Source organism: Chiloscyllium plagiosum, unplaced genomic scaffold (genome assembly GCF_037043375.1).
Source record: "Chiloscyllium plagiosum isolate Xiang-an unplaced genomic scaffold, Cpla_swu_hap1 HiC_scaffold_28, whole genome shotgun sequence".
Classification (NCBI taxonomy): Eukaryota; Metazoa; Chordata; class Chondrichthyes; order Orectolobiformes; family Hemiscylliidae; genus Chiloscyllium; species Chiloscyllium plagiosum.
Genome location: NW_028270166.1, coordinates 33,333,823 through 33,358,722, shown reverse-complemented (window position 1 = coordinate 33,358,722; position 24,900 = coordinate 33,333,823). Strand labels below are relative to the sequence as shown.

The 24,900-nt window shown below is 40.4% G+C and overlaps 1 protein-coding gene across 2 annotated transcripts in view; it reads left to right on the top strand.

Moving 5' to 3' along the window:
- The window catches only part of LOC122565247 (phospholipid-transporting ATPase ABCA1-like), a 181,281-nt gene that overhangs the window by 136,645 nt on the left and 19,736 nt on the right, over positions 1 to 24,900 (top strand). For both annotated transcript variants that reach the window (XM_043721019.2, XM_043721016.2), the window contains 11 exons: positions 795 to 900; positions 2,270 to 2,344; positions 4,006 to 4,175; positions 6,100 to 6,277; positions 10,848 to 10,963; positions 11,074 to 11,218; positions 15,471 to 15,594; positions 17,586 to 17,715; positions 18,938 to 19,058; positions 19,912 to 19,974; positions 21,502 to 21,608. In XM_043721019.2, coding sequence (XP_043576954.2) covers positions 795 to 900; positions 2,270 to 2,344; positions 4,006 to 4,175; positions 6,100 to 6,277; positions 10,848 to 10,963; positions 11,074 to 11,218; positions 15,471 to 15,594; positions 17,586 to 17,715; positions 18,938 to 19,058; positions 19,912 to 19,974; positions 21,502 to 21,608 — 1,335 coding nt within the window. The remainder of the gene's footprint in view (positions 1 to 794; positions 901 to 2,269; positions 2,345 to 4,005; positions 4,176 to 6,099; positions 6,278 to 10,847; positions 10,964 to 11,073; positions 11,219 to 15,470; positions 15,595 to 17,585; positions 17,716 to 18,937; positions 19,059 to 19,911; positions 19,975 to 21,501; positions 21,609 to 24,900) is intronic.

Sequence of the window (24,900 nt, the reverse complement as noted above, 5' to 3'; positions counted from 1 at the left end):
CAAGTTAATAGGAAAGAGATACATTGCACAATGTCCAGGCTGAAGAGATTTGTATTCACCTATTGATGGTGCAAATATTAAGGGGCATATGTACTTTACTGGCCAAAATAAAAATAATCTGCTTCATCTGAGAGTCTTACTCTGTTAGTTGATATTCAATGATGTCAGACACTGTCAGACTATTGATAGTGTTCTCTGTACCTAAAATGTGCAATCTTGGTTAATTTTCATAAATGTTATTCTTGACACTCATTCCTGAACATAACATGGTTGAAAGCTTTATATTCTCAAATTCCCACTTTACGGTTGGTTCTGCTCTAACATGGTAGCTCTGTTCTCGTGTATTCCCGTGTTATAAGAAAATTGCATAATAGCAGCATAATTTAAACTAATGGGGCTGGAAAGGCATTATAACCAATACACCCTTTAAAGGTTTGCGCTTTAGAAACAGTGTCCCCCATTCATCGATCACGTTACAGCAAATTCATATTAATGAAATGCATGTTATAGCAGAACAACCTGCAATTGTAATAAAACACCCATGGCAATCTTGTCAATATTTGAAAAAGAAATATCTGGCTAATGAATTGAGAAACACCAATGTGTCTTATTTTCCCTTTGGCTGCTGACAAATTGTGCACTTGTGAAATTGTTTGTGCTTATTGTTTGATTTCCAACTTCTGCAGTTTTTTAAAATTAAAGTAATGTAAAAATGTGCACTGTAAAACTGTAATGTTTTCATGTCCTGTCTGGGCTTTAAAGAGAATCAGAACCTTCATGATGATGTGTTGTAGGTATGGAGGATTCTCATTGGGAGCACGAAGTTCCCAGGTTTTACCTTCCTTGAGTGAAGTTAATATCTCCACTATTGAGATCAGGTCACGATTGAATGTCACAAAGGTATGGAATTGGTCTGAATATTTGCACTGTTTAATTTGTAATTTCTATTACATGTCTGTTAGGTGTTAGGCAATCTACAACCCAGTCCATGAGGAATTAGGAATGATTCGGAACTTTACTGCAGTCAGCTTTTGGAAATGAAACACTTAGCTATTTCATAGAGCATATGCACCATGCATTCTTAGATCGGATCCATTACTAGTTAGAAATAACATTTGCTCCCTTTATACTATCTACTCAAACACTCCAAGGGAATCTACAACAGAGGTTGAGAGTAAAACTTTCACTAAACCCAAGCTTCTGTAAAGTTCCAACTTGCTAAACTGTGATATTTTTCCATTTTCCTTACCAATTTGAATACTGTTACCTCTGAATGATGTTGATATTTGGAATTTGAGCCAGTTTAGTAGCAGTTAATTGTGACTGTCTGAAGTTGTTTTAGGTTGGATTTTACATTCAGCAGACAGAGAAAACTTTAAACTCAGGCTTCAGACTGATTCATAAATCTGCTTGCTCAGTGTCTAAGGCATTAGGAACACAAGCGTTTGTCAGCTCGTGCTGATGTAAATTCTCATCAGTTCAGAGATGCTTATTTGATTTTTATATGTGTTGTTTATGTATTTATATAGCTTTCAATTTAAATCTAAATCTCTCCTTCAACATAAATGCATTTTGAATCCCACATTCTGGTTAAAAGCGACCAGTTTCGTGTTGACTGTACTTGTTGGGATCTAATCCTTGTGCAACCAGTGTAAAATAACCATTGCCTTTCAATTAAATGTTGCAATTGTTAAATACATACTGGAAGTAATCTATAGGATTGTAATGTGACAGATTTTTCAAAATGACACATTCCATAATTCTCAAGTCGCTGCATTTCCTTCCATCCTCGTCGACTGGTGGCTCAGGCTAGAGTGCCATCAGCAGACACTTGGTGGAGCTGCAGTCTGTTTTACAATAAAATATTGTAATAATGATGTGGAGGTGCTGATGTTGGACTAGGGTGGACAAAGTTTAAAAATCACACAACGTCAGGTTATAGTCACCCAGTAGGTTTATTTGGAAGTACAAGCTTTCGCAATGCTGCTCCTTCATCAGGGAGCTAGTGGGGCAGGGTCATAGGACACAAGATTTATAGTAAAAGATAAGACCGATGTAGTTGTATGGCACTTTGATCTTTTACTATTGTAGTAATGATCAGCATTTTTGTATTCCAGGTTAGTGTACATGTAACCTCCATAAAAACATAGACTCATTCATTTCTCTCTTGTCTTATCTGGGTCTATGACTGTCAGTTTAAATGTGTTTCTAAGAATTATTTTGTCCTTTCACTTTAAGTTATTCACGTTCAGTTTTCTATTGATGTTAGGGTAGTTCCATGGACCGACTGCTGGGAAACATCGGAAACTTTATCGAGAGCTTGAACACAAATAATAATGTGAAAGTACGTTTGAAGAACTTATACTTTTTTCCTGCCTGTCTGAAGTCTGTCTTTAGTTTTTGGTCCATTACACTTTGAAGTGTTATAAGTATTTTAAACCAATTATTTGCTGCTATTTATTGATCTAGAGCCAAATATTTACAAGTAATCACCAATCTAAATGCTTCCCTCACAACAGCAATCAAATTTCAATTCACCTCAATTAAATCACATGGTCATAAGGCTAGATTTAACCCCACAGTACAGGTGGACAGCATATTTGCTGAAATTCTAGTGAAATACTGAAGAGATAAAGCAACAGAAGGATTATACTAATAGTTACAAAAAGAAGGCAACTAATATGGAGCATAAATACTGATGTATATCAGATGGAGCAAAAGTCCTGTCTATGTGTAACATAGTATGCCTTTGACCTATGAATAGTATACTTTACATCACTTGATCCAATAATCCTGTCAACAATACATTAGCTGATTTGACATCTATAATAATATTGATGGTCTTATTTTTCAGTTTAGACATTGGGGGCTGGATGGGCACTTTTTTATCTAGTTACACTGCAGTCTAATGTTCTTGCTGGTGTCTACCAAGTGGGGCAAGGATAAATTTTCCATTAAATAAAAAGCCGAAGAACTATGGAAAGTTTTGAGGGAGGGTCACTGGACCCGAAACATTAACTCTGGTTTCTCTCTGCAGATGCTGCCAGACCTGCTGAGTTTCTGCAGCAATTTCTATTTTTGTTACAGATTTTCTGTTACTGCTCCATGCAGCTTCTGTTAGACTGCACTGATGCCTGATGCTGTTCAGCAAGTAACTATGTGGTGCATATGCACACGGCTCACAATGTCTGCTGGAATATTGGTGTGCACCAGTCAGCCGATGCTAGTACTATTTTGCGCTTGCACAAGCATTAAGTTGCTCACTTGGATGCTCACTCGGTGTGTCCTGCCTACTGCTGGCCCGCTCTTGTTGTCATCTTGAGGTCTGGTTGCAAGAGGCTTCAAACTCTGGCTGCTGTGATCCGTGTCCCACTGGTAACCATCTTAACTCTCTGAGGTGTTGTTCTTTACACTGCTTTACAAATAGCTCGAGTACACCACCATAGTCAGTGATTATTCTTTCTGGGCAACATAACATTAATCGTTGTTCTTGTCTATATATTAATTCCCCATTCCCTGGTTCGTGGTCACAGAATAAAGTTGATCCGTTTCCCTAAAAATGGTAATATCCAGTTAGTTCAGGGTGTGAACAATTTGTAGATACATGCTCAGTTTATTTTCAACAATGGGATCTTCCTGGAAGAATGTGTATCCATGCATACCAGCCAAGTGCAGTACCAGGTTCATCTGTTATACCTCTACAGCAGAATAGCCAACTCAAGGAGAAAGAGGGCCACTGAGAAAAGTTGCTGAAAGACTGACAAAGAGATGACACCCATTGGAAAAGAGGAGAGGAAGTTAGGCATAGGTTGAAAGAGGTTAATTCTTGGGATAACATTCCAGTAGAATGTAGCTTGTATGTAATTAACTCCATTGTAATTACCAATATATTGTGGCTGCCTGTTGCCCAACTGTGTAGTGTTTAAAAGCAATTGAATTACAAAACAAGTGGCTCAAGTGTACTTGTAAAAATACAGCAAGAATCTTTATTGTTTTCTTTTGTAGGTCTGGTTCAACAACAAAGGCTGGCATGCCATGGTGAGTTTTGTGAACGTTATGAGCAATGCAGTGCTGAGAGCAAATCTTCCACCAGGGAAAGATCCCACAAGGTTTGGGATTACTGCATTCAACCACCCACTGAATCTGACCAAAGAACAGTTCACTGAAGTCGCGCTGTAAGTAACTGGTAGAACCTCCATAAGTATCCATGCAAGTTAAAATGCAATCACTGGAATTGAGCCAGAGAAATTGGGGGTCCTTTCTTTGATCTCAGTCAGCACAGTAGCAGTGATGCAGTTGGACTCAACACTCCCAACTAAGGGAAGTGGGCAAAACGGATAGGGTTGCTACTTGTGTGGACACTGTTTGATGGTTCTGGGATTTTGTGAGTGCGAATCTGAGGTAAAGTCAGCATTGTGCTTGACTGTGGTGCCTTCTACAAACAAATACTCTGCTTTTGGGGCCCATATACGAATAGAAACAAGAAATGCTGGAGAACAACAGGCCTGGCAGCATCTATAGAGAGAGAAACAGTTAACATTTCAGACCTCCAACGTCTGCAGCAATTTGCTTTTATTCATGGATGAATGATTGCCATTTACAGTATAGAATGAAGCTCTGTCTACATTGCTGTATGTTTACTTGTAACTAATAGATTAAATTGGATACCCACTACACCAGGCACCTTTTCTTTCCTACTAAAATATCTAAAAGCCTTCTCCCTTTCCCTTCCATCCTTTGTAAAAAGTGTGAGAAGTTCAAGTCTTTCTTTGTCGCTGAGGTTGAGATCATTCACTTAACTACGTTCTAGTCATACTAGACTCTAGATATTAACTGTTTCTCTCTCCAGAGATGCTACCAGATGTGTTGTGTTTTTCCAGCATGTTTTGTTTATATTCAGAATTCCAGTATCCATTTTGCTTTTAATTGACACCAGAGCCATTTTCTTCAGCTCAACCACAAACTTTAACTTTGCCTCCCTTTCCCAGACACTCTCAGGTTAAACAAACACTTTGCAACTGGAGTATCCTAATTAACACAAAGTTGAGCTTCCACCCTCATATTCTCTTCATATCAGATACAAACTTCTTCAGCAGCTAAAATATTGGACTTTGTTACCTTCAACCTCCAACCAATCTATTCCTTCCTTGGCTGTCTTCCATCCACTGTAATTTCAGCTCAAACAAAACCATGCAGTTCACGCACATTCCCCCTCACCCATAACCCATATCTTCACTGACACGCATGAAGTTCTGTTTCCAAGAACCTCAAATTTGAAATTCTCATTTGTGTTTAAATCCATATGAGTGCCACTTTAACTCTTCAGTGACTTTTCCCAGCTCTGTATCTCCTCACTGTCCAACCCCAAATTCTCTGCACAACTCCCTTGGTCCTATAACTTGATGCCACAGAGTTTTAGTTCCAGACAGACTAGTTGAGGAGTTGGCAAAATAAAGAACCATCTTCTGGTTTAGACTTGAAAATATTGTGTATTAATACTAAATACTGCTACACATGAAACTAGATTCTGATCTTGTAGTTAGATTATGTAACAATTAATCTGTCTCCTTCTTGATGTTCATGTGCTTTCAATACTTTGATTCAAGAGTATGGTGTAGTCCAACTCCACCAGTGCTGTCCTATTTATACTCAGTAACATACACCTCCATGCCATCATCGTAACGTGGCTGCAGTTGAAGTTCTTACATTACAGTAGTCTGTTCCACAATCTACGATTCCATTCCTAAGCTCCTTTGCCTTACCACCATCCCCTTGATCTTTAAAAGCTTCATTAAAACCCAAACTGCTGATTAAGCATTTTATTGCCAGATTATAATGTTTGGGTAAGTGTCCTTTTTTTGTTTGATTGCTTCTGTGTAGAAGCATTAAGAATAATGTGCAAGTGAAAGTTGATGTTGATTGAAATTCACTGGGCTGCTTGTTCTGATTTGATATTGCTTTATCTATACCATGCGTATATCTCTTTAGATGATGTGATTTGCAATGTGCATTGAAGAAAGTGATATCCAAAATCATTGTTTGTGCGACTATGTGGTAACATTAAGTGTATGATGCAGAGTCTGTTTCCCTTTGTTTTAGGATAGGTACCTCTGTTGATTTGCTCGTCTCCATTTGTGTCATCTTTGCCATGTCCTTTGTGCCAGCCAGCTTTGTTCTCTTCCTCATTGAAGAACGTGTCAGCAAAGCCAAGCACCTTCAATTTGTTAGTGGTGTGAAACCTGGCATTTATTGGCTTGCAAACTTTGCATGGGATATGGTAAGTTCTTGATAGCGTAAACTGTCCATGTGCTGTGGAAAGAAACTGAATTAATGTAGTAGAGTCTTAAATAGTACATGGACTGGATGGGATTGAAGAGCAATCGAACACTGTTAGTCAAAATAGGAGAAAGTTTGTGATCATTTAGATGTACAGAGAAGCTATTGTGGATTTATGAAAGGCAAGCCACTTCTTAAATATGTGGCTAACTGGGTGAGGGTGATGTATCAGGTGTGATGTAGAAGATGGAGTGGAGAGTTTGTTCAGAAACTTCTTTCCTTCAACACAGAAAGAATATGACAGTGTTAGCTCACAGAGAGAAAACAATCTACAATTAATAGGCTCTGCTGAGTCTAGACAGTGACTGAAGTAAACCCCTAGGGTTAGGGCTGGATCTTGGCCTACTTTTGTTCGCTGTATATATTGATGACTTGTGTATCAAGAGCACAATCCTAAAATTTATTGATACGCATTAAAGTAGTTTGGCAAACTGTGAAGCTAAATCTGAACAGTTTTAGGATGACATAGTCAAAATGGGCAGACAGGGAGTGGGTGTGATTTAACATGGATAAGTAAGCGGTAATGTACTTTGGGAGAAAAGTGTTGAATGGGTAGATTATACAATGGAAGGGGTATCATTTAACAGAGTGGCTTGGGGTTCAAGTACTCAATTCACCAAAAGTACAAATTTGCGATTTAATAAATAGAATTATAGATTGAGTACAAAGGAATACAATACAATACAATGCAGCGCAGCACAGGGACAGGCCCTTCGGCCCACCAAGCCTGCACCAATGCCTAACCCTTCCCGCTACTTATTACCCATGCCTGGTTTGTATCCCACTGTTCACCTCCTGTTCATGTGTCTATCAAGAAATGCCTTATATATCACTAACATGCCTGCTTCCACCACCACCACTGGCAATGCATTCTAGGCACTCACCACCCTCTGTGCAAGGCAAAAAAATGGTTAGGACTAAAATTGGGCCCTTGAAGACAGAAACAGGGGAATATATTACGGGGAACAAAGAAATGGCAGAAGAATTGAATTGGTACTTCAGATCTGTTCACTGGGGAAGACACAAGCAATCTCCCTGAGGTAACAGTGGCTGAAGGACCTGAACTTAAGGGAATTTATATTTGCCAGGATTTGGTGTTGGAGAGACTGTTAGGTCTGAAGGTTGATAAATCTCCGGGGCCTGATGGTCTACATCCCAGGGTACTGAAGGAGGTGGCTCGGGAAATCGTGGATGCGTTGGTGATTATTTTCCAGAGTTCGATAGATTCGGGGTCGGTTCCTGAGGATTGGAGGGTGGCTAATGTTATACCACTTTTTAAGAAAGGTGGGAGAGAGAAAGCAGGAAATTATAGACTAGTTAGTCTGACCTCAGTGATGGGAAAGATGCTGGTGTCTATTATAAAGGATGAAATTACAGCACATCTGAATAGTAGTAGCAGGATAAGGCAGAGTCAGCATGGATTTATGAAGGGGAAATCATGCTTGACTAATCTTCTGGAATTTTTTGAGGATGTAACTCTGAAGATGGACGAGGGAGATCCAGTAGATGTAGTGTACCTGTACTTTCAGAAAGCTTTTGATAAAGTCCCAAACAGGAAGTTAGTGAGTAAAATTAGGGTGCATGGTATTGGGGGCAAAGTACTAGATTGGATTGAAAATTGGTTGGCTGATAGGAAACAAAGGGTAGTGATAAACGGCTCCATTTCGGAATGGCAGGCAGTGACCAGTGGGGTACCGCAGGGATCCGTGCTGGGACCGCAGCTTTTTACAATATATGTTAATGATATAGAAGATGGTATCAGCAATAACATTAGCAAATTTGCTGATGATACAAAGCTGGGTGGCAGGGTGAAATGTGATGAGGATGTTAGGAGATTACAGGGTGACCTGGACAAGTTAGGTGAGTGGGCAGATGCATGGCAGATGCAGTTTAACGTGGATAAATGTATGGTTATCCACTTTGGTGGCAAGAACAGGAAGGCAGATTACTACCTAAATGGAATCAATTTAGGTAAAGGGGCAGTACAGAGAGATCTGGGTGTTCTTGTACACCAGTCAATGAAGGCAAGCAGGCAGGTACAGCAGGTAGTGAAGAAGGCTAATAGCATGCTGGCCTTCATAACAAGAGGAATTGAGTATAGAAGCAAAGAGGTGCTTCTGCAGCTGTACAGGGCCCTGGTGAGACCACACCTGGAGTACTGTGTGCAGTTCTGGTCTCCAAATTTGAGGAAAGATATTCTGGCTATTGAGGGAGTGCAGCGTAGGTTCACGAGGTCAATTCCTGGAATGGCAGGATTACCTTACACTGAAAGACTGAAGCAACTGGGTTTGTATACCCTTGAGTTTAGAAGATCGAGAGGGGATCTGATTGAGACATATAGGATTATGAAAGGATTGGACACTCTGGCAGCAGGAAACATGTTTCCGCTGATGGGTGAGTGCAGGACCAGAGGACACAGCTTAAAAATACGGGGTAGACCATTTAGGACAGAGATGAGGAGAAACTTCTTCACCCAGAGAGTGGTGGCTGTGTGGAATGCTCTGCCCCAGAGGGCAGTGGAGGCCCAGTCTCTGGATTCATTTAAGAAAGAGTTGGATAGAGCTCTCAAAGATAGTGGAATCAAGGGTTATGGAGATAAGGCAGGAAGAGGACACTGATTAGGAATGATCAGCCATGATCATGTTGAATGGCGGTGCAGGCTCGAAGGGCTGAATGGTCTACTTCTGCACCTATTGTCTATGTCTCTGTGAAGAATTTTTCCTGCACTTCTCCCTTCAATTTTCCCCCTCTTACCTTAAATCTGTGTCCTCTTGTAGTTGACGTTACCACCCAGGGCAAAAGCCTCTGATTATCCACCCCCTATCTATGCTTCTCATAATTTTGTAGCCCGTGTATCAGATTTCCCCCCCTCAGCCTCCATCTTTCCAGTGAAAACAATCCAAGTTTACCCAACCCCACCTCATAACTAAAACCTTCCAGACCAGACAATATCCTGGTAAACCTCCTCCAAAGCATCTATGCCCTTCAGGTAGTGTGGCAACCAGAACTGCACACAATATTCCAAATGTGGCGTAACTAAGGTTTTGTACAGCTGTAGCATAACATAATGGTATATTTATGCAGAATATATTCTCAGTCATTATTTGAGTATTGTGTGCAGTATTGTGCGTCTCATACAGAAAACAAGAGATAAAATGCAACATGAACTCACCAGGATAATTACAGGGAGGAAAACTAGTCATGAGATGACACTTGAAATACTGAAATTATTTTCACAACTGCTGGCAAAGCTGAGAAAGTTTCACAAAGTTTCAAATTGATGAAAAGGAGTTGGGTAATAACCTAAACTGTCGTACTGCTGGAAAAAGTCATATTTTTTGCAAAGCGTTTTGTTTTCACCTGTCAGGACAATTTCAACAAGCAATGTGAATTTCAACAATGTGAAGGGAAAAACAATATTTATACTATGTGAAAGGACAATGCTGATTAGTTGGAAAGTGGACTGATGAATAGAGGGGCTATCATGGAGAATCCACGAGTTAGATGATGACCAACTTTCAAGTTTTGTTTAAATTATAAATTAGACATTTTGACTCTAACTGGTCAAGACATTGTCCTGAGAAACGAACTAGAGAACGGCTGTCACCTCTTTTGCTAAGTTGAAATAGTGCAGTGTATGTACATGTTCTTTCTGTCTGCAGTGACCAGGATCTTGTGTATTAATATATGCAGCTAAGCTCAGGTTGCTTGTCAATGTAATTCTTTGCACACTCAGGATTATTTAGCAAATGCCGTCTAAACACGATCACATTTAATTCTGGACGCTCCGTTTTGAGTTTTGCAAAGTGGCTGGTTGTGAACAACTGAAGGGATATGCTGTTTGGGACGGATGGCCAACATATCTAGCATCCCTCTAGCAGTGAAATCTATGTACTGCATTACTGAATTATGTGATGTGCAGCGTATCTTTTTGGTTTGATGCCAGCATCCTGTTAATGGTAAACACCACTTGTGCTGCTACTGCATGTAGCAGTTCAAAACCATTAGCCTCACTGGTTGTTTAAACTTATAAAATACATTACCCAATCTGAGGTATACTTGGCACTTTTCAGGACCAAAAGTGATGACATTCGCCGGTTCATGAGTCTAGTTCTGGAGTCCATGACCAGATGCTATCAATTTCAAGAGCGAAAAGAGTGATTAAGGCAATTTATGCAGTGTTAATGCATGAAATCCTTTTCCATGGAGAGACTGAAACAACAGTTATTACATTTTTGAAGGGCAACTACACAAAGTATTTGAAGCAGGTGAAGACACCAACTATATAGAGAGAGCACATTAGTGGATGAGCTTTTCAAAGTACCTCGTATACACATCTCAGTCATTGAATGAGTCCCTGTTTTTCCTAAATCTTAATGATAGTATGGAGTTCACACATAGTGAAAGAAGAGTAGGTGAGTCACATGGAGTCCATGATGGGATAGATTATTCTTTTGAAGGAACAGATTGATAATCAGTGAATTCTCATTCTGTACCTTTTTCTTTTTCAGTGTAATTACGCGGTGTCAGCAACACTGGTAGTGATCATCTTCATCTGCTTTCAACAAAGATCTTACGTATCTGCCCCCAATTTGCCAGCACTGATCCTCCTGCTGTTCCTTTATGGGTAAGTGGGCAAGGCCTTTCATCTCCAAACCCTAAATACAATTGAATTTGTGAAAGTTCTCCTAGTGCCCTTTCTATTTCGTTTCATGTTTGTTGGTTCTGTTTCTTCAGCTGGTCCATCACTCCCCTCATGTATCCAGCATCCTTTTTGTTCAGTATCCCCAGTTCCGCCTATGTGGCACTAACCTGTGTAAATCTATTCATCGGTATCAATGGCAGTGTGGCCACCTTTGTCCTAGAGCTCTTCCATGACAAGGTAATACACCATTTTCCTGTTTTGTTACATAATAAGTAGTGCCTGGTAATGTTCAGGAATCTTGAGGGAAGTCTGAAGTAATTGTCAGATAATGAGGTTGTACTAAGCCTGTTCCTGGGATGAAGAGCTTATTTTATGAAGAAATGTCGAATAGGTTGGGGCCACATCCATTAGAGTTTAGAAAAATGAGAAGTGATCTTATTGAAATGTGAAAGATTTTGAGGGGACTAAATGGGATGAAACTGGAGGAAGTTTCACCTTGTGGGCGCAAGTAATACTAGGGGACATACTTAATAAAAGAAAAGTAGTCTCCCTTTTGTTATGAAGATGTAGAGGTGTACTGCACCTTTAAGACAGTTGAAAAAACTAGCATGGACTGACAAAACATAGAGAGTGCTGAATAAAGAAAGAATGTAACACTTGGGAAACAAATAGTTGCAGATGAGTTGCCATGAAACAAAAACAAATTCAAATTTGGATAATCAGTTTAAATTGTGCCCCAATGTACCAAAATCCAATCAAATTTGAATTTAGTATTTGGGTAATATTAAAACCAATGAAATGATCCAATGTTTTGGGGGTATAAAACTGGATATTTTGAACAGTTAGAGGAAGTGGAGTTGAAATGCCCATCAGCCATGATTGAATGGCGGAGTGGACTCAATGGGCCGAATGTCCTTACTTCCGCTCCTCTGTCTTATGGTCTTAAGAACTATCAAGGACATCCACAAATACAGACTGGTAGTTGAAGAACTCTCTGAAAGGTACCTGTCTATAAGAAGTTCGCACAGCAGAACATCAGAACCGACTTACAGAAAATCTACAAAGGAGAATCAACAAAGCTGACTGGATTTGAAACTTTTTAAAATCTTAATTAGGATTTTTTTATCAGACCAATATTGTAGATTGGGAGGTAAAAGATAGGTTTAAGAGAAAAGAGTTGTAAATAGTTGTTGGTTTTGATATATTCTGTTGGATTTAAAGAATAAAGTTGTTATTTTTTATTTTAAATAATGACCTCTGGGATAGTTTCTTGCTTCGCGAATTTTAAAGGATTCTGGCGTGAGTTGAACTTTTTCTGTGTGGCTGGTTTAAATTAGCAGAAGGCTTTACCCTGTGTCATAACACTTTAAAGACCAAGTTAAGGTTTTTTGTTTCTCTAAAGGAGCGTTAGTCTGTGGGATTCTGATGCCCAGAATGTAATGGAAACTGGGTCTTTGAATGTACTCAAGACTGAGGTGGATGTTTGAGAAAAAGAGAGCTAAAGGTCACAGGGTGCAGACAGGAAAGTGAAGTTGAGACCACAAACAAATCAACCAAGATCTTGTTCAATAATGGAGCAGGCTCAAAGTGTCAACGCCTGCTTTCAAGACCTATATTGCTGCATGCTATTGCTACCATTGTGCATTTTCAATGTCATGGTACAGATATACTGTTGGATAATTGCTCCTAAATCTTTTCCTATTTTCTAGCTACTTTTGCATGATATTTAATATATCTTCTCAAACTGCACCATTTTCATGTCAGACTGGAATACATCAAAACTTCACCCTGGTGTTAACCTCTGTCCATGCTGATACGACTGGGTGTTGATGCCCTGTTACTGGGTATTGATGTCTTGGTATTTGCCTGTGTCACTGGGTGTTGGTATTTCACACACCACTCAGAATTCTTGCAGTACAGAAAGAGGCCATTCAGCCTGTAGTGCCTGTGCCTGTGTCACATCCAGTGCCATTTCTCCCATTTTCTCCCTGTAATCCTGCAATTCTTTTAAATTTTCAGATAATCCTACTCCCCCTTGAACGTTTTAACTGAACCCTAACCCTCCACCCACCACAAATTCAGACAGTGCATGTTAGATCCTAACCTGTAACCTCAAGTCAAGGTTTCTGTACATGTGTCCATTTCCCTTACATCTGTGTCTTACCTGTACATTGTATAGTTCTTGATTCTTCCACCAGTGGGAAATTCTTCTCTATCAATTCTGTCCAAATGATCCTCATGATCTTAAATCTTTTTCTCAATGCTTACCTTCTTGAAGGAAAAGAGTCCAATCTTCTCCAACATATCCAGATAACAAAGCTCTTCATCCTGGAACCATTCCTGTGAATCTTTACTGCACCATCTCTAACACCTTCACATACTTCCTAACGTGTAGTACCTGAATAAAGTGCAATTGATTTAAATTGCTTCTAGTTTATGCCAAACCAAACTTTTATACAAGCTTAACAAGCCCTCTTAACAACAACTTAAAGAGTTGCTATTTAACTCTTGTACTTATGCCTTTATTAGTAAATCCCAGGATACTGTATAATTTATTGACTATACTCTCAATCTGTGCTGCTGTCTTTAATGTCTTATGCACATGTATACCTAGGTTCACTTGCTGCTGCACTCCCTTTAGAATTGTACCTTTTGTTTTGTCTCTCCCTGTTCTGTTCATCGAATTAATCACTTCCTCAATTCTCTACATTAAACTTCATCTGCCATTTGTCCACCACTTGGCATTATACGTTTTGAAATTTTACATTATGCTTTTCATAGTTCACAAAGTTTTGTAGCTTTGAAACATTGAAATTGTGTCCTGTACAACAAGGGCTATATTATTAGTATAAATCGGGAAAAGCAAAGGTCCCATTACTAACACCTGGGGATAAACAGTACAAATGTTCCTCCAGTCCAAAAAAAATCCATAACCACTATTCCATTTAATACAAGTTAATTTTGTATCCATGTGGTTACTGTCTCCTTTATTCACTGAGCAATAACATTGCTCACAAGTCTGTTGTGTGGTTCAATATCAAATGCCTTTTGGAAATTTCTGTATCTGCATTACTCTTGCCAACCCTTTGCTATCTCTGCAAAAAAACTTCAAGTTAGTTAAATACACTTGCTCTTGACAAATCCCTGCTGGCTTTTCTCAACTAACCCCCACTCGCTGAAGTGACTAACTTGCTCCCAAATATATTTTGGAAGTTTCCCCACTATCAAAGCTAAACTGACTGGCCTAAACCTGTAGTTGCAGGGCTTATCTTTACATCATTCTTTTCAAGAAGGACATAAGGCTAGCCATTCTCCAGTCCTCTTGTACCAGTGATTCCAAGGAAGATTGCACAATAAAAGGACCAGGGCATCTGAAATTTCCACTTGCACTTTCCTCAGCTAAATCTCATCTGATCCTGGTGCTATCCTGACATTAAAGTACACACAGCCTATACAATATCTCTTCATTATTTATTTTAAACCCTGGAACATTGGAGGTTGAGGGTTGACCTTTATAGAGGTTTATAAAATCATGAGCAGCATGGTAGGATCAATAGCCAAGGTATTTTTCCGAGGGTGTGGGTGTCCAAAACTAGATGGTGAGAGAGGAAATATTTAAAAAGGACCTGGGGGGCAACTTTTTCACACAGCAGGTGGTGTTTGCATGGAATAAGCTGCGAGAGGAAGTGGTGGAAGTGGGTACAATTACAACATTTAAAAGGCAGCTGGATGGGCACATGAATAGGAAGGTTTTAAAAGGATATGGGTCAAGTGCTGGCAAATGAGACTAGGTCAGATTGGGATACCTGGTCGGCGCAGACAAGTTGGACTGAAGGGTCTGTTTCTGTGCTGAATGATTCTATGACTCTGAGTAAGGAAGTTACAGGTTCAAACCCATTGCAGTGCTTAAGCGTACACTGGCATCAGCGCCGTATTTAGAGAGCTCTGCATTGTTGGATGTGCTGTCCTTCTTTAAACCAAGGCACTATATACCTGTTCAAATTATTCATTTGGATATTAAATGAGTGGAGGTGACGTTTTCGTCACCCTTTCTCCCTGGCAACCAATAGACCGAGGTTGCACTCACTGCAGTTCTCCATAATTTGCTGTGATTAGTGCTCGAGAAATTCAAATAAGGTGCTGAAACATATTAGCCAGAATCTCCCAAACAAGATTAATCTTAGCTGGTCCAGTAATGAGAATCCTGTAGTTGACCACAGGGTACCTTATTTAGGAAGAGAAAAAGCATCCAGGCTCCCTCCTTCTGATCAACATTCTAGTTACCTGCACTGGAGAGTATGTATTTGATATCAGATATGGTCAGGAACATGCATGCAAAACTCCACCTTCAATCTGGACTGGTACTTGGATAAGGGGCACTTTAGTGAGGTGTTTAATGTCCATAGAGTAAGAATTAGTGCCCAGGAAAGTAAAGAGGAAAGTGGCGATTAAATGGTTTAATTCCTGACTCTGTCTTTCCTCTGTGTAGAAATTGGATGATGTCAATCAAATCCTGAAAAAGGTTTTCCTCATTTTCCCACATTTCTGCCTGGGCCGAGGCATGATCGACATGGTGAAGAATCAAGCTATGGCAGATGCATATGAGAGGATTGGTCAGTAAATGTTTCTAATAATTTTACTAAATCTAGCCAGTACCAGATTGTATGCCTTATATTTTGAGCTGATAAACTTCAGGTCTGAATGTTTTTGAAGATCAGTTCAAGACTCTCAATGACTGAGGAATCTAAATTAATTAACATAATTAATTTAAAGCAATCACTTAATTAAGGACAGATAGGCCATGTTAATTTAAATTTTCTACACATAAACTTAATATCCAAGACTTCTAGCTTTTAGTACATTTCTTTAGGCAATTTAACTCTGAGTAATGAAGAATAAAAAAATTAGTTGGTCAAAAAGTGCATATTTCAAGGCTACAGATCCCATGATCTCATTTATGAACCCATTACAACAATAAATTACTGTACAGAATAAAGCCAGTCATTAAATAATTTGAAAGATCATTTCGGTTCATCTAATTACCCAGGTTTTTTTCTCCTTATTCCGAAGTTAACCTTCTTCAATTGTTTGTCCTGTTTGCTTTCGAAGGTTGTTATTGAATCCGACTGTACAACTGTAGCACATTCCAAATCCCAACCTCCCAATGCATAAGTTGTTTTCTAATATCACCTTTGGTTCTTTTGCTAATCACCTTTAAATTTGCACCACCTAATTATCCACTTTCAACCTTAGAAACAGTTGCTTATTTATTCTATCTAAATCATGATTATAAACTCATCTATTAAATTTCAGCTTTGCCTTCTCCACTTTAAGGAGACAAATTTGTAGTTTTTCAAGTTGATTAATATAGCTATGACCCTCATTGTATTCTTGTAAATCACTTCTACGCCCTCTCTAAAACTTTTACTGCCTTTTGACAGTCTGGTGCCCAATATCAGACATAATACTTCAGCTGGCCAAATGATGTAGAGTCAAGAGTGTGTTGCTGGAAAAGCAAAGCAGGTTAGGCAGCATCTGAGGATCAGGAGATTCACTGTTTCGGGACAGAGCCCTTCATCAGGAATGAGGCTGAGAGCCTTGGGAATGGAGTGATTTAGCCTCACTTCCTGGCATTGTGCCTCTATTTACAAAGTACAAGATCCAGTATGATTTATTAATAGCTTTGTTAACCTGTCTTGCGAAATATCGCTTCACAAACATCTCCAGGTCTTGTTGCTTGCACCCCATTTAAAATAGTACCCTGATTTTGTAACGACGTGGCCATTAATCAAAATACAAAACCTCTATATTTGCTGTGTTCCCCAAACTGAAATGTGCACTTTTTTCATAGCCAGATTGTTTTGTTCCTTGCCCTCCTCCTGTGAGAGTGCTGATTCAGGCTGTTTCACAGGCATTCTGGACAGCAGTCACCTTTCGCCATTTTGCCCCAGTGTCCCTTTCTCATGTGTAAACATTGAACTTTAAATCTCTGCAGTGGTCTGTGAATGAAAGATCGCTCAGCCAAGCCCTGTCTGGCTTTGGCTCATATCCAGCTGTGCACGAACCCTTAGGGAGGCGTGAGAAGTGTGGACTGTGGTTGGATACTGAAAGACGGAAGAGGATTAGGAACATTAGTAGCAGTGGGGGACACTGAGGTCAAATGTAGCAGTCTTGATTGGGTTGGGGTTAATGGGGTGGGGGGGGGGGGAAGGTGGTGTAGTTGTAATGTCACTGAACTAGTGATCTTGAGACCCACGTTAATGCTGCGGAGTCAATGTTCCAAATCCCATTAGGGCAAATGGTGAAGTTGCAATTCAATAAAAATTCAGTACTAGTTTAGTAGTGATCATGTAACCATTGTCAGTTGTTGTAAACCCCCACCTGTTTTACTAATAACAGTGAGGGAAGGAAATCTTCCATCCTGGTCTGGCCTCCATGTGACTCCAGACCCAGAGCAATGTTGTTTAAAACCTAGGTCAGTGACGTTGTGAAAGTCAGCAGGAGAAGTCTCAAACATTAACATTCCAGATTTGGTAAAATGACAAATGTTTCTATTGTTCCGAAACGGAGTAAGAACTTTCCATACATTTGCTTTGTGATTTAGGGGAGAAGGTGTTCACATCTCCACTCTCCTGGGACCTGGTGGGAAAGAACCTGTTTGCCATGGCTGTCCAGGGAATCGTCTTCTTTCTGTTCACAATTCTACTGCAGTACAAATTCTTCTTCAAAATGAGGTGAGGTACCCAGATGTCGGTTTCTAGTTTTATTGCAGCACCTTTTTATTTTAGGGAAGTAATTTCTGTTCAGTACGTTGCTGCACATCGTTTAATAATGCAAATAGTATATCTGACCCTCTGTTGCAGTTTATGTTAGTAAACCGTAACAATGGATTAGACCTTTAGACTCTGAGGTGTGGATTTTCACCTAGCCTTAACTGATGGAGTGAAAATCTCTTAGCTGATTGTGAGGACTCTAGCTTGTAGAGTGTGAAGTTTCAGTCCAGTTCCTAGTGGACATGACTATATATTAGAAAATGGTTCCTAAATCAGGAGAGTTATTTACTTTTATCTGTTAAATGTAGCTTGTTTGCAGGGTTACTGATTGCAAGTTTACTGTACAAATTGCTAATTTAGTGTTGCTTATGATAGCATTGCTGACTCCTGACTCCTGACCCCTGACCCTCCACCACAGTTCCGATGTTCACTGTTTATTTGAGGGTTGATCATAGGATTCTTTTTCTCCTGTGTCCTCACTTCTGCAGAACCTTCACTTTGCAATATGGATATTTTGCAAAGTCTACATCCACTGATATAAGTTGACCTCTCTTGTCTTACACAGGAAGAATGCTGAGTTATTTGGGCCTTCACAATGCATTAATAGACTGCAATCAAGGCACACTACCAAATGTAAATTTATGGACACTCACTCTGTTCCGTTTCAGAGCTGGGGGTCTCACTCACTCACTTGTAGCATCCTCAGCGTGATAATAAATGCACTGCATAGGACCATGTCTTCAGTGTGCTCACATTATATGGTCACATCTCTCCACAGTGTACGTGCATGAAGTTGTAAATGTGCGAGAGTGGGAGAATGTTTAGAGCCGACAAGTGAGGGAAGCATGATGTGTATGATGACCTAATGAAGCAGGATGGAAAATTACAATCGCCTACCAATGTGCTGAAATGCAAAGGTTAAGTCATTGTTATGCAAGTTCAGCCAGCTATGTCCAACTGAATGGTCAGAATAACTTTGGACATAAATGAGTGTTAAATAAAGAGTGAACACAGAAACACAGCCTTGTTAGCAGCTTAACATCACTTTCCCACACCTAGAGTAAATGTTATATCTATGTAATGTAACACTGTCAAGGATCCATGTACAGGCTACAAACTATTTTGGCTTCATATTTGTTTTACAATCAATCAACATCTGGCTTATTGTTTTTTTCCTCCACAGATCTCTGTCTTTAAAACTTCCACCATTGGAAACAGAGGATGAGGATGTAGCCAGAGAGAGGCAAAGGGTTATGTATGGTGGAAGTGATGGTGATATTCTAGTCATCAAGGATCTCACCAAAGTAAGACAGATTCCAGTTTTTGCTGTTCACTCTGTCTGTTAAGGCTGTGCTTATAACAGCTTGATCGTTATAGCACAAAAGATGAAGTTCACTGTTCAGAAATGCAACACAGCTTTCTCAGTTGGCAGCTACATTTCCCTGTTTGGGACTCAGTCAAACAGAGCATTAAGTTGCTAGTTTGATTTCTGTTATGTTGCTGAGTGTGTGCTCTTAATATTTGTGAAAGCATCTTGGCACTGCTGCGAACTGTTGTGTAAATGGCAGAATAATGATGGCAATACACACACATAACTTAGCATAAATGGTAGGTTATGCTGCTCCTGTGATGCCCCGATACCTAACATTCTGCAAGTGAGGTTAAATCTTGTTGGTTGATACTTAAATAGCAATTATCCTTCCCATTTGGGTTGTGGAGGATTGATAGGGAGGAATGTGGTCATGGAGGAGGCAACTGACATTTCAGAGTTGGATTAAAGTTGACAAATCTAATAATGGTGGTTGAACCGGCTATTCTGCAAAACCACATAGCATCTCTAACAATTTAATGGAATCAGGAAAGATAGACTGCTGGGTTTTAGAGCTAACCTACAACCATTTGCACTGTTGATGAGGTGGCTCCAGCTAGCTTACTCAGTACCATGTGCCTTGTCTACCTGGGCATATTCTCTTCAGATATGGTTTGAATGAAGATGGGGGGAGAGTAGGGTTGAGGTTTGAATGGGGAAGTTATAGTTTGGGAATATACGATTTGTTTATTTGGTAAATAGATGCTAGGGATAGATTTTTCTATGTCAAATACATTAAAAAAATACAGCTATTAGTTAACTATAAGTCACTTTATTTGGTCTCTTAGGTTTACAGAAGGAAAAAGAAACCAGCTGTGGACCGACTGTGTGTGGGAATTCCTCCTGGAGAGGTAAGAACTGGTGTGTGTGCATGAGTTTGCAAATGGCATTGTTACATTTGGCATAGTTTGAATATCATGTTTTCGTATCCAATGACATTTGCTGAGAAGTGCATTTATTGTAGATATCAAGTGAAGAAAGAACTGGTTTCAACACCTGCTTAAGAGTAGGAATAAATGAGTCTTTTTCCAAGTGGTAGGTATTGACTATTGGGGTACACAGGAGTCTGTACTTAGACCCCATCTAATTAACAATATTCACAGTGATTTAGGTGGGGGGAGCTAAATGGAACATTTTCATGTTTGCAGATGACACAAAGCTAAGTGGGAATGTGAGGAGGGTGTAGAGTGATTCAGTGATTGGCTTCATTGTGATTTGGACAAGGCCAGTGATTGGGCAGATGCGTGGCAGATGAAGTACAATGTGGATAAACGTGAGGTTATCCATTTTGGTAGTAAAAACAGGAAGGCAGAGTATAAACAGAATGGCAATAGACTGGCAAAAGGGAAGTACAATGAAACCTGGGTGTCCTTGTACATCAGTCACTGAAAGTAAGGAGGTGGTGCCGAAGCCAAATAATAGGTTGGTTTTCATAGTGAGAGAATTTGAGTACAGGAACAGGGATGTCTTGGTGAGACCACACTTGGAACATTGCAGTTTTGGTCTCCTTTTCTGAGGATGTTCTGGCTATGGAGGGAGTGCAGTTGAAGGTTTATCAGACTAGTTCTGCCATCCCAAGAGTCAATGTATGAAGAGAGATGGATCAGTTAGGACTGTATTCACTGAAATTTAGAAGAATGAGGGGGATTTCATAGAAACCTATAAAATTCAAATGGTATTAGACAAGATAAATGCAGGAAGGACCTTCGCGATGACTGGAGATTTCAGAACCAGGGGTTGCAGTTTAAGGATATGGGATAAGCAATTTCCAACTGAGATGAGGAGAAATTTCTTCATCCAAAGAGTGGTGATCCTATAGAATTCCCTGTCACTGAAAGTGATTGAGACCAAAACATGGAATATTTTCAAGGAGGGTTTTAGATATATTTGTTAGGGCTAAAGCGATCAAAGAGTATGATGAGAAGATAGGAACAGGGTACTGAGTTCGATGATCAGCCATGATCATGTTAAATGGCGGAGAAGGCTGGAAGGATCGAATGGCCTTCTCTTCCAGTTTTCTATGTTTCTATGTTGCCTGTCTAGCTGACTGGTCTTGTTTAACACGCTGGTGTGGTAAAAACAATGACTGCAGATGCTGGAAACCAGATTCTGGATCAGTGGTGCTGGAAGAGCACAGCAATTCAGGCAGCATCCGAGGACAGGCAAAATCGACGTTTCGGTTTAACACACTGGTTGAGCTATCAGAGATGACCAAATGCTGTGGGGCTCATCTGGGAAAGAGTCAGTACCTTAGCAGAAATGGGGAGGTTAATGAAGTTTAAAAATAACTGCCGTTCTCTACCCTGCTCTTATTAGCTTTACTCGAGATGATGGCAAAACAGATCTCTCCTGAAGTCTCTATAAATGGTTCCTTACAGTGCTTTGGACTGCTGGGGATCAATGGAGCTGGGAAAACATCCACGTTTAAGATGCTTACAGGTGACACTGAGGTCAGCAGTGGTGAGGCCTTCCTTGATGGATATAGGTAATAATTCATTTATAAATTATATTTGGTGATTCCTGAGATATAAACTGTTTAGTTAGTGGTGTCTAAATTGTCAGTCGATGAAATCCATTCCTAAAATCTAGGATTTATTACTGTCCTGTTTGAAATTAATGGCCTGGGGGTTTGTATGGATATAGTACAACCCGATTATCTCATTGGTGCAAGGATCTATTGTTCTAAGCAGACTGTGTGAAATGGGAGTGTATTTCAGTTTGATATATCGTCCCTGAGGTCCTGAATCACCCACTAAGATATCCCTATGCAAAATAATTAATTACTTTCACACAATTCATATTGAGGAAAGGCTATTTATATTCAGTAAATATTTGATAGGTCAGTGCTCCCTATCTGACTTCTCTCCATATTCAAAGTTGTGAGAAGATTTGTAGCTCGGGTGCTCGTTGTTGTGGTTCTGTTCGCCAAGCTGGGAATTTGTGTTGCAGACGTTTCGTCCCCTGTCTAGGTGACATTCTCAGTGCTTGGGAGCCTCTTGTGAGGCACTTCTGTGATCTTTCCTCTGGCATTTATAGTGGTTTGTCTCTGCCGCTTCCGGTTGTCAGTTCTAGCTGTCCACTGCAGTGGCCGGTATATTGGGTCCAGGTCGATGTGCTTATTGATTGAATCTGTGGATGAATGCCATGCCTCTAGGAATTCCCTGGCTGTTCTCTGTTTGGCTTGTCCTATAATAGTAGTGTTGTCCCAGTCGAACGCATGTTGCTTGTCATCTGAGTGTGTGGCTACTAAGGATAGCTGGTCGTGTCGTTTTGTGGCTAGTTGGCTCCATATCTGCCAATCATCTTCCTCATCCATTTCACTCTAACCATCAATACTGTCCTACACCCTCCCTCTTGTCATGTCCCCCATCCAGCCTACATTCATCTCCAGTATATCCTTAAATCACCTCTTACCACTACCTCACCATTTCAGTCAATCCCCAACCCTCCCTTTACTACACTTCACATTCTTCAGCTTCAGATAATTCCACCACGTTCAGCAATCTCCCTTTTTCTCCAAAGACAATGTTTTGAGGAGAGATAGACTTTTCAGTGAAATTGTGTGTATATATATTTCAAAGAAGTATTAATCTTATGGATAGTACACACAGCTACTACTGAGCATCTGTAGTAGATGGAGTGGATGTTTGTAGATGTGGTGCCAATCAAGTGGGCTGTTTTGATCTGGCTGGTATCAAGCTCCTTGAGTGTTGTTGGAGCTACCCCCATCCAGGCAGATGGGGAGTATTAGGAGAAAGTGAGGACTGCAGATGCTGGAGATCAGAGCTGAAAATGTGTTGCTGGAAAAGCGCAGCAGGTCAGGCAGCATCCAAGGAGCAGGAGAATCTACGTTTCGGGCATAAGCCCTTCTTCAGGAATCCTTCTTCAGGAAGAAGGGCTTGTGCCCGAAACGTTGATTCTCCTGCTCCTTGGATGCTGCCTGACCTGCTGCGCTTTTCCAGCAACACATTTTTCAAATATGGAGTATTCCATCACACTCTTATGCATTGTAGATGGTGGACAGGCTCTGCGGAGGAGTCAGGAAGTGAGTTACTTGCCACAGTATTCGTAGCCTCTGACCTAGTCTTGAAGCCACTGTATTTATGTGTTGAATCCAGTTAAGTTTCTGGTCAGTAGTAACCCCAGGATGTTGGTAGTGGGGGATTCAGTGATGGTAATACCATTGAATGTCAATTGTGATTGTTAGATTGTCTCTTATTATAGATGGTCATTGACCAGCATTTGTGTAGCACAAATGTTACTTGCCACTTAACAGCCCAAGCCTGGATATTGTCCACATCTTGTTGCGTTTGAATATGGACTGCTTCAGTATCCAGGGAGTTGTGATTGGTGCTGAACATTGTACAATCATTGGCGAACATTCCCACTTCTGACCTTATGATGGAGGGAAGGTCATTGATGAAGCAGCTGAAGATAGTTGGGCCTAGGACAATACCCTGACGAACTCAGTACAGTTCATAAGATATAGGAGCAGAATTAGGTCATTCGGCCCATTGAGTCTGCTCTGCCATTGAATCATGGATGATTGGTCCCTCACCCCCATTTTCCTGCCTTCTCCCCATATCCCTTCAACCCATTACCAATTAAAAATCTGTCTAACTCCTCCTCAAATTTACTCACTGTCCCAGCATCCACTGCACTTTGGGGGAGTGAATTCCACAGATTGACAACTCTTTGGGTGAAGTAGCTTCTCCTCAACTCTGTTTTAAATTTGCCACCATTTGTGCAATAATATGACCCCTCATTCTAGAATGCCCTACAAGAGGTAGCATCCACTCCATGTCGATTTTATCCATACCTTTTATCATCTTGAATACCTCAATTTGATCTCCCCTCATTCTTCTAAATTCCAGAGTGTAAACTGCTCAATCTCTCTTCATACGACAAACCCCTCATCTCTGGGATCAATGTAGTGAACTCTTGCAGAGAGATCTGGAGCTGAGATGACTATCCTCCAACAACCACAACCATCTTCCTATATGCCAAGTCTGACTCCAATCCGTTGGCACCCTGAAACCTGTTGATTCCAATTTGGCGAAGATTTCTTGCTGCCACACCTGATTTAATGTGGCCTTGGTAAAGGGCTGTCACTCTCCTCTCACTTCTGGAATTTAGCTCTTTTGTCCATGTTTGAACCAAGGCTGTAATGAGGTCAGGAGCTGAGTGGAGCTGGGGGAACCCACACTGGGTGTCACTGAGCAGATTATTGCTGAGCATAGAACTATTGATGACACTTTCCATCACTTTACTGGTGATCAAGAGGAGACTGAAGAGATAGTAATTGGCCACGTTGTGTTTGCCCTACGTTTTTTGTATATGCCAGTATTGTGGCTGTACTGGAGGAGCTTGGCTAGGGCGGTGTCAAGTTCTGGAGAACAAGTCTTCAGTATTATTGCCAGAACCTTGACAGGGGCCAAAGCCTTTGCAGTATTCATTGCCTGCAACGTTCCTTGAAATCACATGGAGTGAGGCAAATTGGCTGAAGACTGGCATCTGTGATGCTGGGGACCACCGGAGAAGTTCAGAAGGATCAATGTTCCTAAACTTTGACACTTTGCTTTAGAATCGACAGCAAATAGTTTTCAGAGCCAGCCCACTGACAGGAAAGCAATGAAAGCTGCTTGAGATTGTCCAAAATGCTTCATTGCATTTTCCTATGAATACATGGCTCGCTGTTATTCTGTTCATACAGATAGACCTGACAAGTTCTGGGACATTTAAATTGTTACCAGAATACAGCAGTTAGTGCTATATAA